This window comes from Vombatus ursinus, unplaced genomic scaffold, assembly GCF_900497805.2.
Source record: "Vombatus ursinus unplaced genomic scaffold, bare-nosed wombat genome assembly UNPS02014861.1, whole genome shotgun sequence".
Taxonomy (NCBI): Eukaryota; Metazoa; Chordata; class Mammalia; order Diprotodontia; family Vombatidae; genus Vombatus; species Vombatus ursinus.
In genome coordinates this window covers 14,782,518-14,795,137 of record NW_020954639.1, presented here as the reverse complement: position 1 = coordinate 14,795,137, position 12,620 = coordinate 14,782,518, and the positions used below count along the sequence as shown (strand labels likewise).

Below are 12,620 nucleotides of genomic sequence, written 5' to 3'. Positions count from 1 at the left end.
GCCTTGCCCCAGTAGCTTAGTAACTAACTTAAGTGCCTTGCCCAAGTGGTTTAGTAACTAACTTAAGTGTCTTGCCCAAGTAGCTTAGTAACTAACTTAAGTGTCTTGCCCACATAATAACCAGAATTCGAACCAGATCCTCTGATTCTAAATTCAGTGTTCTTTCCATTATGCTCCATCTTCTTTCCTTTTTATTCCCTAGAGACCTTGCATTCCCAGCGGCTGTTGTGGAAATGCTGTGTAGAGAGTGAACAAGATGGCATCACTTCCCACTTAGGGACTTCTTGTGACCCATATTTCCCGATTTGTCCATAGCATCCATCTCTGTCAGACGCAGAAGCACCTAGTTCACCTCCTTGCTCCAAAGGATACTGACTAGATTGAGCTCAATAAAGGATGTTTTGTTTCTCAGGGAGTAGAAGTTCAGTTGTCTTTGGGTGGCTCTCTTGGGGATCGCCAGGGTTGGCTTCCACTTCCTCATCACAATTGATATCCCTAGGTGACAGCCTGAGAAAAAACTGTGACTTAGAAGATACAGACACTGAAAGTTAAACTGTGGGGAGAAGGTGGGACAGAGGAGCCAAGATTAAAACACAGAGATGCTTGGTCCTTTAGAAGATTTTTATATGCGTAAGGCACTTTAACCACATGTGCAGAAGAGCAACAGAAAAATTTGTCCTTTCATCAGAACCCTTCTGACTCCATTCACAGTTTAGTTTAACAAATTTCACAATTTTCAGAGAGCTTTGCATTTCTGTATGTGCTTTGTTCACTCAGTAGCACTTGATTCTGTTCATGTAATAACAATTTGACTTTTTTTCAAAAACAATTTTTTCAGAATTTTAAGCCCATATTGGAAAAACAACATGGCAAAAGAAATATCTATTCAGACAAATTGGTAGGGTTTTGTTTTTGTAGTAATTCTTTTTCTGTTGTATTAGAATAGTTTAGCATTTTGATACTTTAGGGGAAAAATGGATTCTGGAGTATTCAAGTGGCAAGGGAAAGTTTTTTTTTTAATTGCAAATGCCTGTAAGAACAAGGAAAATTCTTCCACATGCAATGAAAAGGTGGAGAATGAACAAAGGAAGAATCAGACATACACCTCTGTTTTATTTCACCAAATACGTTTTTACCTCCTCTCCTTACACAAAATTTGCCAAGGTTTCTTATAGTTTATATTTTGTTACCTCCATTTTGTTCTCCAGTCTCCTCTATAGACTTAGGTCAATAAACAATTGTACAGCAGACTAAAGAGGTCCTTTAATCGACACATTATGTTCTTAAAGTGATAGGTCCCTTATAAAAATGCCAAGACTCTAGACATGAAATCTTCAAGTCAGCTGTTATGATAATGGCAAAATCAAGATTTAAAGGATAATCCTTTGACAGCTCTTTATATCTGATTTTACTTATTTTGGCAAGCAAGGAAAAATTTGCACTTAATTCATCTACTCACTATACATATTCTGTTTATTTTTAGCCATTTTATGCACATATTAACATTAGACTGATAAAGGCTAGCATGGACCTCATTCACACATAACACAAAGGCGGTTTCTCTCCTGATCCAGGCCCACATTACAAACTGTCTTTTGTTTTGAACTAAATGACCTGGAAGCCTCTCAGACTCAGTATGTCTAAAACCAAACTCATTATTTTTCTACCCAAACTCTTCCTTCTTCCTAATTTCTGTATTTCTTCCTCCAGATCCTTCCAGTCTCTGAAGTTACACAGCACAAGTCGTCCTCATCCCTTCTCTTGTCCCCATCCCTCACATCAAATTTTTTGCCACATCTTGTTTATTCTGTCTTTCCTCAATGCTCTGGGACTGGGGTAGGGAACCTGCAACCTCGAGGCCACATGTGACCTTCTAGGTCCTTGGGTGCAGCCTTTTGATTGAGTCCAAGTTTACAGAACAAATCCTTCTGTTAAGGGGATTTGTTCTGTGAAGTTTGGATTCAGTCAAAGGGCCGCACTTGAGGGCCATATGAGGCCTTGAGGCCACAGGTTCCCCACCTTTGTTCTGGGCCCTTTTCTAACATTCTTAAATTCTACTTTCCTCCACACACCTTACAATCAAATACGTTGTCCTTCTGGCATTTCCTTTGCAGTCGCAATACTTTTCCCCAGCCACTCCTCATGCCTAGAATACCCTTCCTCCTAGCCTCTAACTTCAATCCCTGCCTTTCTCTGAGACTTAGCCCTAGTACCACATACTCCAGGAAGCCTTTCCTGGTCCTGCTAGCTGCTAGTGCCATCCCCTCTAAGGGTCCTCCCCCTCCTCCCCAAATGACTTTGTGGATAGGTTTGTTGTACTCTGCTGTCAAAAGTAAGCTTGTGTTTAGTTTTCAGCATTGCACTTCCAGCCCCTCTTAAAGTGCCTGGCACGTAGTAGGCATTTAACAAAAGCTTGTTTGACCAAACTCAATTAAATTCAATTCAGCTGTTGGAGATGGAGTTGGAGTACTGCTGTCTTCTTCTGTATTCCTCATAGGACCTAACACAAAAAAGTCACTCAGTAACTCAGAAATATCAACTCTCAATATTGAAAAACTAGATGGAAGCTATCTGTCTAGCTCAGTCTTGCATGATGTATGAATCCCTTTGGTAACATCCCCAGCAACTGACTGATCTCGTCCATCTAGTCTCTGGGTGACTGATATTGCCTAATTGTTTTTCTGGTTTTTTCATAGATCTAAATCTGATTTTCCTGGAAACATTGTATGCTGCTGAGGTTAGGGACTGAATACTTCACTTTGGTCTGATCCCCTACAGTCTCTAGCTGAGTTCAAGGGATACTTGCTAATTTGACCTTTTTTTTTTTTGCATTTTGTCCAGAATTTCTACTTGGCTAATAAAGGAAAAAAAGAAGGCAAGGAAACAAATGAGAAAATGAATGCGAAGAATAAGGAATTTTTACTAGAGGTAAGCTTACCTGGGAAGTGTTGAGAAAGGGCAGGGACATTGGCATTCTTTGCCATCCTTTCTTTGTCTTATGATGGAGATCAACAGGCTGTAGACCTGGAGTTAGGACCTGGGTTCGGATCCCAAATCTGGTGATCACTACTTGTGGTGACCTTGGGAAAGTCACTTAACCTGGCATCACTTTCCTCATATGTGAAATGAAGGGAAGGTTGAACTTGATGGCCTCAAAGGTCCTTCCCAAGCCTGTGTTACTACTGAAAGAAAAAGACAGGAGAGGCTTTACCTCCATTGTGCTTTCATTTTAGGGTAACTCAGATGGAATTAAGTAATTTTATAACCAGTTTTGAAGTTTGGGGAGACACACCTGGAAAGATGAGAATTGTTAATATGCTTAACAGACCATCATATGGTAATGCAATGATGCCACACACACAAAAAAAAAAAAGTCCACCTGCCTTTCTCATCATAGACTTTAATTAAAAAAAAAAAGCTGAGTAAATTTCTAATTTCTGCTTTTCACTTGGTCTCTGTTAGTTTCTCCATTAGCTAGCGGCACATTTTCTTCTTAAATAGCAGATGCCAAGGGATGCAAACATGTCCATTAAGCATGTCAGATAGAAGTAACTTGATTTAAAGAACAATTTGTTAGAGTTTTTTAAATGTGAGCACAAATGTCTGTTTATGTTTTATATATTTTGTGTAACTGGATTCTCAATTGCAGGAAAGTTTTTGTGGGACATCTGTCATTGTGCCAGAAATTGAAGGAGCTCTTTATTTAAAAGAAGATGGAAAGAAATCCTGGAAAAGACGCTATTTTCTTTTACGGGCTTCAGGAATTTATTATGTCCCCAAAGGAAAGACTAAGGTCAGGAAGCCAAAAGGAAACACTTTAGCAATAAAGCATTTCATGAAGGTGAAAGAAAAGAAATCTTCAGGTGACATTTTAAGGGCAAATGTCTGTTATACCTGAAAAGTCTGATATCACTACAACCCTTGTACAAATACTGTGTTCAGATGGAGCTGATGAAACTACTTTTTGTCTGTCTTGTAGTAGTTTGGCCTTGCAAATAAAAGCATTATGTTCGGTTTTAAATCCATATTTTAAAAGAAATGCAGGAGGCATTTTTCCTGAAGATAATTTGATTATTTTTACCCCTCTTTTTTTTTACTTTTAATCTCTTCCCTTCTAACTACTTCTGTTATCTGGAATCAATAGGGAATAACAGCTCTAGATAAAAGTCTGCCTGAAGGCTTAATCCCTTACATAATAATAGTTAATAATTACAACTGAGGCAGCTAGATGGTGCAGTGGATGCAGTACTGATCCTGGAATGTCAGGAAGATCTGAGTTCAAATCTGGCCTCAGATACGTACTAGCCATGTGACCCTGGGCAAGTCACTTCACCTCTGCCTCAATTTCCTCATCAGTAAAATGGAGATAATCATAGTACCTACCTTCCAGGGTTATTGTGAGGAGCACATGAGATAATAAGTGTAAAGTGCTTGACAGCAAAGTGCCTGGCACATAGCAGGTGCTATGTGAATGTTAGCTAGCATGATGATAATGATGATGATGTCAAGAGCTCCTTTCTTCACTGGGCCAGAAAAAGGGCAGGGAACATTCTGGTCACTTCACACACACCCTTCACCCTCAGCAGATCACCAGGGGGCAGGAATAGGGTCCCCACTCACGTAGGTTCCCGATCACAAATATTCATTAAATGTATCTATGAGCAAGTCATTCTGTGTCTTAGTTATAGTCCAATTCACTGTTCATCCTTTTGTCTTCTCCCTTTTCAGGGACCTCAGCTGTTCACTTGCCTGTACTTTCCTCTGCCCCTGAGTGGTCTTCATCTGGGGTTTCTCCTCTCTGTATCAATCAATCAACAAGAATTTATTAAGCACTTAGCATGTGCCAGGCCCTGTGCTAAGCACTCAGGAATATAAAGGTCAAACTGAGGCAGTCTCTGGCCTCTGGGAGCTCCAAAGACTCCAGTCCATATCCTTTTTCTGTCCTTGCCCTAAGTAAACACATAGTTATTTAATGAATTTTTCTGCAGGCTTTTTACAGCCAGTCACTGCAGAAAATGAGGCAAAAATAACAAACTAGATACAAAATTAAAAGAGTAGTAATATTTTCCCTCTGGTTTTCTTCCAAATAATAGAACCAAGACCTGATCTAAGACCTATTTTACTGCCTTATTATTTTTTCTCCTTCTGAGTCATTTCTGTCCCACTGCTCTGTCTCACTTTATATTTCCAGAGAGGGCCTAATCCTCATGAATTTTCTTTCCTTTAGGTTCCAGCATCAATCTTCTCTTCCTCTCATGCAAACCCAGGAGTAATCACAATAATAATTGCTCACATTTCTATAGCACTTTATATAGTTCTTTCCTCACTACCCTATAAAGCAGATATTATTATTCCTCTTTCACTAGTAAGGAAACTATGACAGAGAGGTTAAGTGACTTGGCTTCCTAGTTGAGTCTTCTGCCTTCTCAGCCCACTACCTCTGCTGCCTGGCTGGACAAAAGGTGCTAATGACAATCATGTGAATCCTCAGAGTCTCAAGGTAGATTCGTTTTCATCTCAGAGGAAACTCCAGCCTAACTGTCTCGATCTAATATTGCATTGGCTTACACAGGAGAGTCATTCTAGGTCATTCCCCAAACAAACTCTCTTGCCGAGTATGAATGAGGTACCTTAAATTAGTCTTATGCTTGTCAAGGTGTTTAACAGTTTTAGTTGACCCGGAGTTTGCAAAAATTTTGAATAGATGCTCTATGTTTGTTTTCATATCATACGAGCTGAAGCATTGGAAGAATCCTTAGCTATTTTCTGGTTGAACGTCCCTATCACTGTAACAGTCTTTTCCACACTATCCCTTACCCATCATTTGACCTGCTTCCATCATCACCCAACTCTCATGTGAGGTAAATGAGGCTTTTGGATAACTCAAACATAGTGCTTTGTTTTAGCATTGAAATTGCATTAAGGTAAAACTTCCATGGACAGTTTTTGGGGAGAGCATGGTCTACAGTGGAGAGAAGCTGGGCTTGGAGTCAGGATGATGTAGATGGGAATCCCATCTCTGACACTCACGAGCCATGTGACAAAGTCATCTACCAAGTCATGGATGGGTTGGTGTAAGGAGCGTTCTTGGTGATTCTTACATTTGGAATTCCCTAAGGGATGAAAATCTTAGGTTCTTTGCATGCTTCTCTATCAAGCTTAAACTATCTACTTTACCTAGAAGGGTGTGTGTGGTTTGGATTTAGGTAAAGAAATAACACTTTGCATCTAGCTAAAATGGGGCTGGTATGCTGAGGGGAATCTTAAGATTTTGATTCCAAATATATGTATAGCCTATATCAGATTGCATGCCATCTTGGAGAGGGAGGGGGAGAAAAATTTTAAACTCAAAAGCTTATGGCAGTTACTGTTGATGAATCAAAATAAATTTTTAAAAAAATCTAAAAAATGCTTATTGATTGGTTGATTGGGAAAAAAAAAAGATTTTGATTCCAAGAATTGTGAAGTGAAACGTTTACCAAGGGTTTAGCTAACTGTGGGCCCCGCACTCTACCCACTATCAATGATATGGTAATGGAATGGCAAATATATATACCTACCTGCCTTTAGTTATTTATCTAATAAAGGAAAAAAGGAAATCTGTCATTCAGAATATAGGGACCTGGACTTGTGGTTTCACTACTGTAGGAGCCCCCCAGAAGAGGAAATTCCTTGTGCCTATACAAGTCATCTGCAACTTCAAACCTTAGAGAGGTGCCCAAGGGCATTATGAGATTAAGTGAATGTACAGGAGAGTCACAGAGGCAGAAGAACTTGGGACTTGACAGCTACAAAGCCAGCTCTCTATCCATTCTGCCAGATTGCCTGTCACTTGAAAACACTCTAAATTTTGTTACAAATGCATAACGTTGCTATAGGTGTTCAGATGTAAGGGAATACTTTCCAAGAATAACATCTTCATTTAAAAATATTGCTTAATGAACAAATAATCATGTTCAGTGCTTAATGAACAAGCAATGTCTGTGTCTATAATTTCAGAAGGTTTTATTTGATTTAGCACAATACTTGGCACATAATAAGAGCTTAGGAAATGCTTTTTTAATCATTCATTCCTTTATCCACATTAGCACGGCAGTGTTAGCATAGATGACCACAGCTCTTAGCACAGTGCCTGGCACATAGTAGTCACTTAATAAATGCCTATTGACTGACTGACATTTAGAAGGAGCCCCTTTATATAGGACTGGCAAGTATAATGTTATTTGTTAAAAATGGGACCTTGTAATCGCATGCCAAGATCAAATACAAGCTTCTTTTGGATTATCAACCCTTCTGTCCATCTCTGCAGATAACTAATTGAAAGCTGATATTTTAAGGCTCCATTTGTGTTGAATTACTGCATTTGAAATAAGATATTTTAGAAAAAACTATTAGCTGGTATGAAAAATTGGGAAAAAATGTTTCCATAAAAAAAAGACATATGACAGAAAAAGGGGGGGGGGAACCAAACAGCAAAATCACTTGTGTTAATTCTAACTAGTATTGTGTTTGTAAGCTATATTTAGCATCAAAGAAAACCAGAACGGAGAAATAGATCCAATTCGTAATTAAGGTGTGATGGAATATGCATATTCTACACCGCACTCACTCTTCACAAAGAAGATTGTTCGGTGAGGCAGACATTTTGTTTCCATGGCAATGTATCAAGCACAATAAATAGCAAGAGAGAACCTACACTATTAGAAGAAGAAGAAAAAGGGACAAGAAAAAAAAATATTTGCTTTGGAAGCGCCTGAATTTCTGCTAATTTACTGAGAAGTACATTTAGTGCCCTTTATTGTCTATTTCTTAGTGGAAGCTTTCCTTAGGGGGAAAAGAAACAAGATGCTATTTCTAGCCTCAGAATCCATCCCTTTGTCAGAATGGAAAGATCTTTGTAACGTGCGCACTGAAGGGAAATGTCCTTTCCTCGGTGGTCACCTTGTCTTGATTACATCAGTAGGCATAAGCCAAGGTCAGTTAGCTGGGGCTCTCAAAGTCAGTCAGTGGTACAAGGTATTGAAAGAGCAAGAGAATTCTGGTTCCAATGCACTTTATTTTTCTCTTTCCTCTTTAAAAAAAAAAAAAGCTTCGATTTTCAGAATGCCTTGCATAACAGAACATCAGATAAAACAAACAAAATTCGAGATGCTTTTTTTCTTTGCTTAAATATGACATACTAGTTGTTAGAAATGGATATCAAAAATTCTCCTAAGAGCCTTGGAAATGGGAGGGTTTTTTATTGCCCTGGAATTTTAGTTAAATTTTCTGTAACATTGTATTATTTCCCTTCACTTGTAGACATCACGGGATTTGGCTTGCTTCATTCAGTTTGAAAATGTAAATATTTACTACGGAACACAGTACAGAATGAAATATAAAGCTCCAACTGACCACTGCTTTGTACTAAAGGTATGTGCAAGGATATCCTTTTTTTTTCACATGATGTTTAAGAGGATTTTGACTCTGGGCATCCCTTCTAAGAAGTAAACGTTAAACGACATGCTTGACCACCACTTTAAAAGTAACAACTTGTGTTCCACTCTGTGTATATTTATGTATGCATAAATGTATTTTGCTATTCCTTTAGCCCAGACCTATGCTTTCATCCATGTAATGAACCCTCTCCAATGATGCAGAATCATCTGCAATTTATTGGTGTTTCATGGAGTATGGAGAGGTTTAGTGGTCTGCCCATTGTCGTACAGCCAGTTTGTGTCAGAGGCAAGACTTTAACCTAAGGTTTCCTGACTCTGCTCTCCAGCTCTTAGCAAGTGCCTGCCATATACTTACTGCTTCCTCCTTTATGACTGTGTTTTTAGGGGAAGATTTATTTAGGAAAAAAACAATATGCTGGCCACAAAATCCATCCCTTCATCAGAATGGAAAGATCTTTGGAACATATGTACTGAAAGGAAATGTCCTTCCTTCTTGGGGGGTCAGTCCTTGCTTTGACTGCCTCAGTAGGAATGAGCCAGGGTCAGTCAGCTATGGCTCTCCAAGTCTTGTGTGGCTGTTTGCAATCTAGAATATTAAGTACAGTCTCTATAACCCAAAAGGATATCTCAGCCTAGAACTTCAATATGACTCTCAGCTCTAGGTTCTCATACAATATATGACAAAGGTTCTGAAATTTGAACTTGGACATGCATTTTGTGGATAATGTGGTAAAGATAAAGCCCAAGAAATCAGTTCTTTATGTACTGACTTTCTTGTGTTCAAAGTGGAGGAAATTTTTAGAAAACCAGAATCTGTTCTCACTGGCGAATTTACATGGACTGAATTAAGAAGAAAAATTCCTACATTGGGACCATGCCTTGGAAGGCTAAACAGAAAGATCTTTCATCTAGCAAATTTAGCATCTGATTCCTATAAATGGGTTTGAGCGATCTGATTTCTGTATTGCCTAGTTGTTCTTGCAGCACCATCCCTTCATGCCTACGCTGACCCTTCCCCCATCCCCAGACACTTGAGACACATCAGAAAGTATTTCATGAGCATCTAATGATACCCAGTAAAATGCTCGGCCTCTAACAGTATGTTCTACTTCTGGGGATCAGACTAGTAATCGGATACACAAATGTCAAGCCGTTAAGCTTTTTGAAGTTGATTGGAGCCTGGTGTTAATGAAATGAAGGTCACAGGTTGCCTTTTCATATAAGCCAGCTAATGCTAAAGCAAAAACTGTTGTTATGACCTATAGGCTACAGCTGTAGCAGCCCTAGGCAGCCACTGGAGACATGCATACCTTTGGTCTCCCAGGGGAGAGTGGGGGTGTGGGGGGTTCAGCAGAGTCTGTCACCGGGGCTGGGAAAACAGCTCAAATCCTGCGCTCTGCTGTGTATCGCGCTTCCTGCCAGAATGTAAATTCCAAGATGGCGGTGTCTTAATAAAACTTTGTATCCTCTCCATGACCTAGCATAGTGCTGTGCACTGAGTAGGCACTTAGTATACATTAAATGGATTAATGCATAACACATAAAAGAAGTCTACACAAATAATGTTCTACTACATTTATTACCACATATTCTTGGCCAAAGATGACATAATGCATTGTCAGAGGGCATGATGAATGAGCTTACTATTTTTTCCTCCATTTTAGTTGTTCTGCTGTTTTAGAAAGGCCCACAGTAGAACTGTTACTTCAATAATGTACCTTTTTTATACATAAATTTGGATAGACCATAGTTCAGATCATAAAACATGAGTACTAAAGCCTGCTTGAACTCAGCTCAATAGATCAGTTAGTGAAAGAACTGTTCTGAGTTCCCATTCCATCCCCTCTCCTCCACTAGATTTTCCTCTGTCATCCCTACTCTCTCACTTATCTTCAGCCTCTGTCTACTTGCTGCTTTCCTACATACCCATTTCTCCCTCATCCTCAAAAAACCCTCACATGATCTATCCATCTTTGCTAGCTATTATCCCATATCTCTCCTTCCTTTTTTGTAGCGTAAATTCCTCAGGTCTAACTCATGACCTTATCAGACAACTGAATAAAACTGTTCTCTTCGAAGTTATCAGTGATTTCATAATTGTTGCATCTAATGGCCTTTTCCCAGTCCTCAACCTTCTTAACCTTTCTGCAGCTTCTGATACTGTCAATCAACCTCATCTCCTCAATGCTCTTTTCTCTTTAGTTTTCCACAACTAAGTTGGCACAGTGGATAGAGTTCTAGGCCTGAGTGAGGAAGACCTGAGTGCCAGTTCAGCTTTAGACACTTACTAGCTCTGTGATCCTGGGCAAGTCACTTAATCCTGTTTGCCTCAGTTTCCTCATCTGTAATGTGAGCTAGAGAAGGAAATGGCAAACCACTCTAGTATCTTTGCTAAGAAAACCCCAAATGGGGTCACAGAGAGTCAAACACAACTGAAATGACTGAACAACAACAACAGTGCTCCATCCTGGTTCTCCTCTGACCCATCTGACCACTCCTTCTTAGTCTCTTTTGCTGAATCTTCATCTATAGCATACCCATCACTGGTGGGTATCCCCCAGGGATCTGTCCAGGGTCCTCTTCTCTTTTCCCTCTTTACTGTTTCACTTGGTTACCTCATCAGCTCCTGTGGAGTCAGTGGATTCACCTCTATGCTGATGATTCTCAAATCTACTTATCCCACCCTGTCTCTTGACCTCCAGCCTCACATCTTTAACAGCCCATTGGACAGTTCAAACAGGACGTCTCATGGTCTGAACTCATGGTCTTTCCCTCCAAACCCATCCCTATTCCAGGCTTCCTTTAAATCCTAGCTAAAGTCCTACCTTTTACAAGAAATCTTTCTTGATTAGGGGAAGGGGTATTCAGAATGTATGCTATCTTGAGGTGAGGGGAGGGACGAAATTGGGAGAAAATTTGGAGCTCAAAATCTTGTGGAAGTGAATGTTGAAAAGTAAAAATAAATATTGAAATAAAAAAGAAATAGCAAAAAAAAAAAAGAAATCTTTCTTGAACCCCCTTAATACTAATGCCTTTCCTCTGCTGATTAACTCCAATTCGTCCTGTGTATATGTTCTTAGTACATTGTTTTTGGTTTTTTTTTTCGTGTTGTCTCTCCCATTATACAGTGACCTCCTAGGGAGCAGGGACTGTCTTTTGCCTTTCTTTATATCCCCAATACTTAGTATAGTACCTGGCTCATAGTAGGTACTCAATAAATGTTTATTGACTATTACTACTAATAATAATAATTAATAACTAGCACTTATATAGCTCTTTAAGATGTGCAAAGTACCTTCTATGTGTTATCTCATTTGTTCCTAACAGCAACACTGAGAGTAAGTGCTATTATTATTAGCCCCCATTTTACAGATGAGAAAACTGAGACAGAGATTAAGTGACTTCCTCAGGGTCACACAGCTAGTGTCTGAGGCCAGATTTGAACTCTTCCTGACTATGCACTGTACCTTCTAACTAGGTAATTACTACCAGTGTGGACATGAGCGAATCACTTCCCCTATTTTTCCTGGCCTCTTTTTCCTATTCCGTAAAATGAATTGATGGCACTGAATGACCTCTAAGGTTCCTTCCAGCTCTAAATCTATAACCTGTGCTCTTGTGAACAGAAGCAATCATAATAAGCTAGTGAGAGAAAGTGAGAGCAGGCAGTCTCAAGGTCATAACAATGAAGGAATGGTGGTAAATAAGGGGAAAGAGTCTGGTGCTCTTCTGGCTGTGTCAGTCTCCTGTACCCATCGGTCATTAGCATATAAGGGATGAGCATGGCAGCACACTCCTTAACCACACATGGACAATAGCCACGAAGCCCCAGCTGCATTCTCTAAGGCTCATTGCAAAGGGTCATAAGTCCTAATGGTCTCCGTTGCCCTAAGGAGCTGCGCAAGTGTAGAGATGCAATGATTGGCTTGCCCTGAATAGAAAGGCTCAGTTGATCTTTTTGAAGCGTTTCCCTCTGTCTTTGACACATCACACAGCCAGCATGTCTTAGACAGGAGGCTAGGTGTATCCATGCTACACAGTGTCAGAACTGCTTGACATCAAAGCCCAGACTTAGTTGGTGATGAGAAACCCTTCAAAGGGGGCAAATAGCAAGGTAATCTATATGCAAATTGAACCGGTTTACTTGGTCTGATGTGCTTGAGACAATGTGTGGATTTAATT

The 12,620-nt window shown here is 39.7% G+C and overlaps 1 protein-coding gene across 1 annotated transcript in view; it reads left to right on the top strand.

Annotated features, from left to right (window-relative positions):
- APBB1IP (amyloid beta precursor protein binding family B member 1 interacting protein) overlaps positions 1-12,620 on the top strand; it is a 112,800-nt gene that overhangs the window by 75,257 nt on the left and 24,923 nt on the right. Inside the window, exons 8-10 of the mRNA XM_027841504.1 lie at positions 2,842-2,928; positions 3,650-3,793; positions 8,302-8,412. Coding sequence (XP_027697305.1) covers positions 2,842-2,928; positions 3,650-3,793; positions 8,302-8,412 — 342 coding nt within the window. The remainder of the gene's footprint in view (positions 1-2,841; positions 2,929-3,649; positions 3,794-8,301; positions 8,413-12,620) is intronic.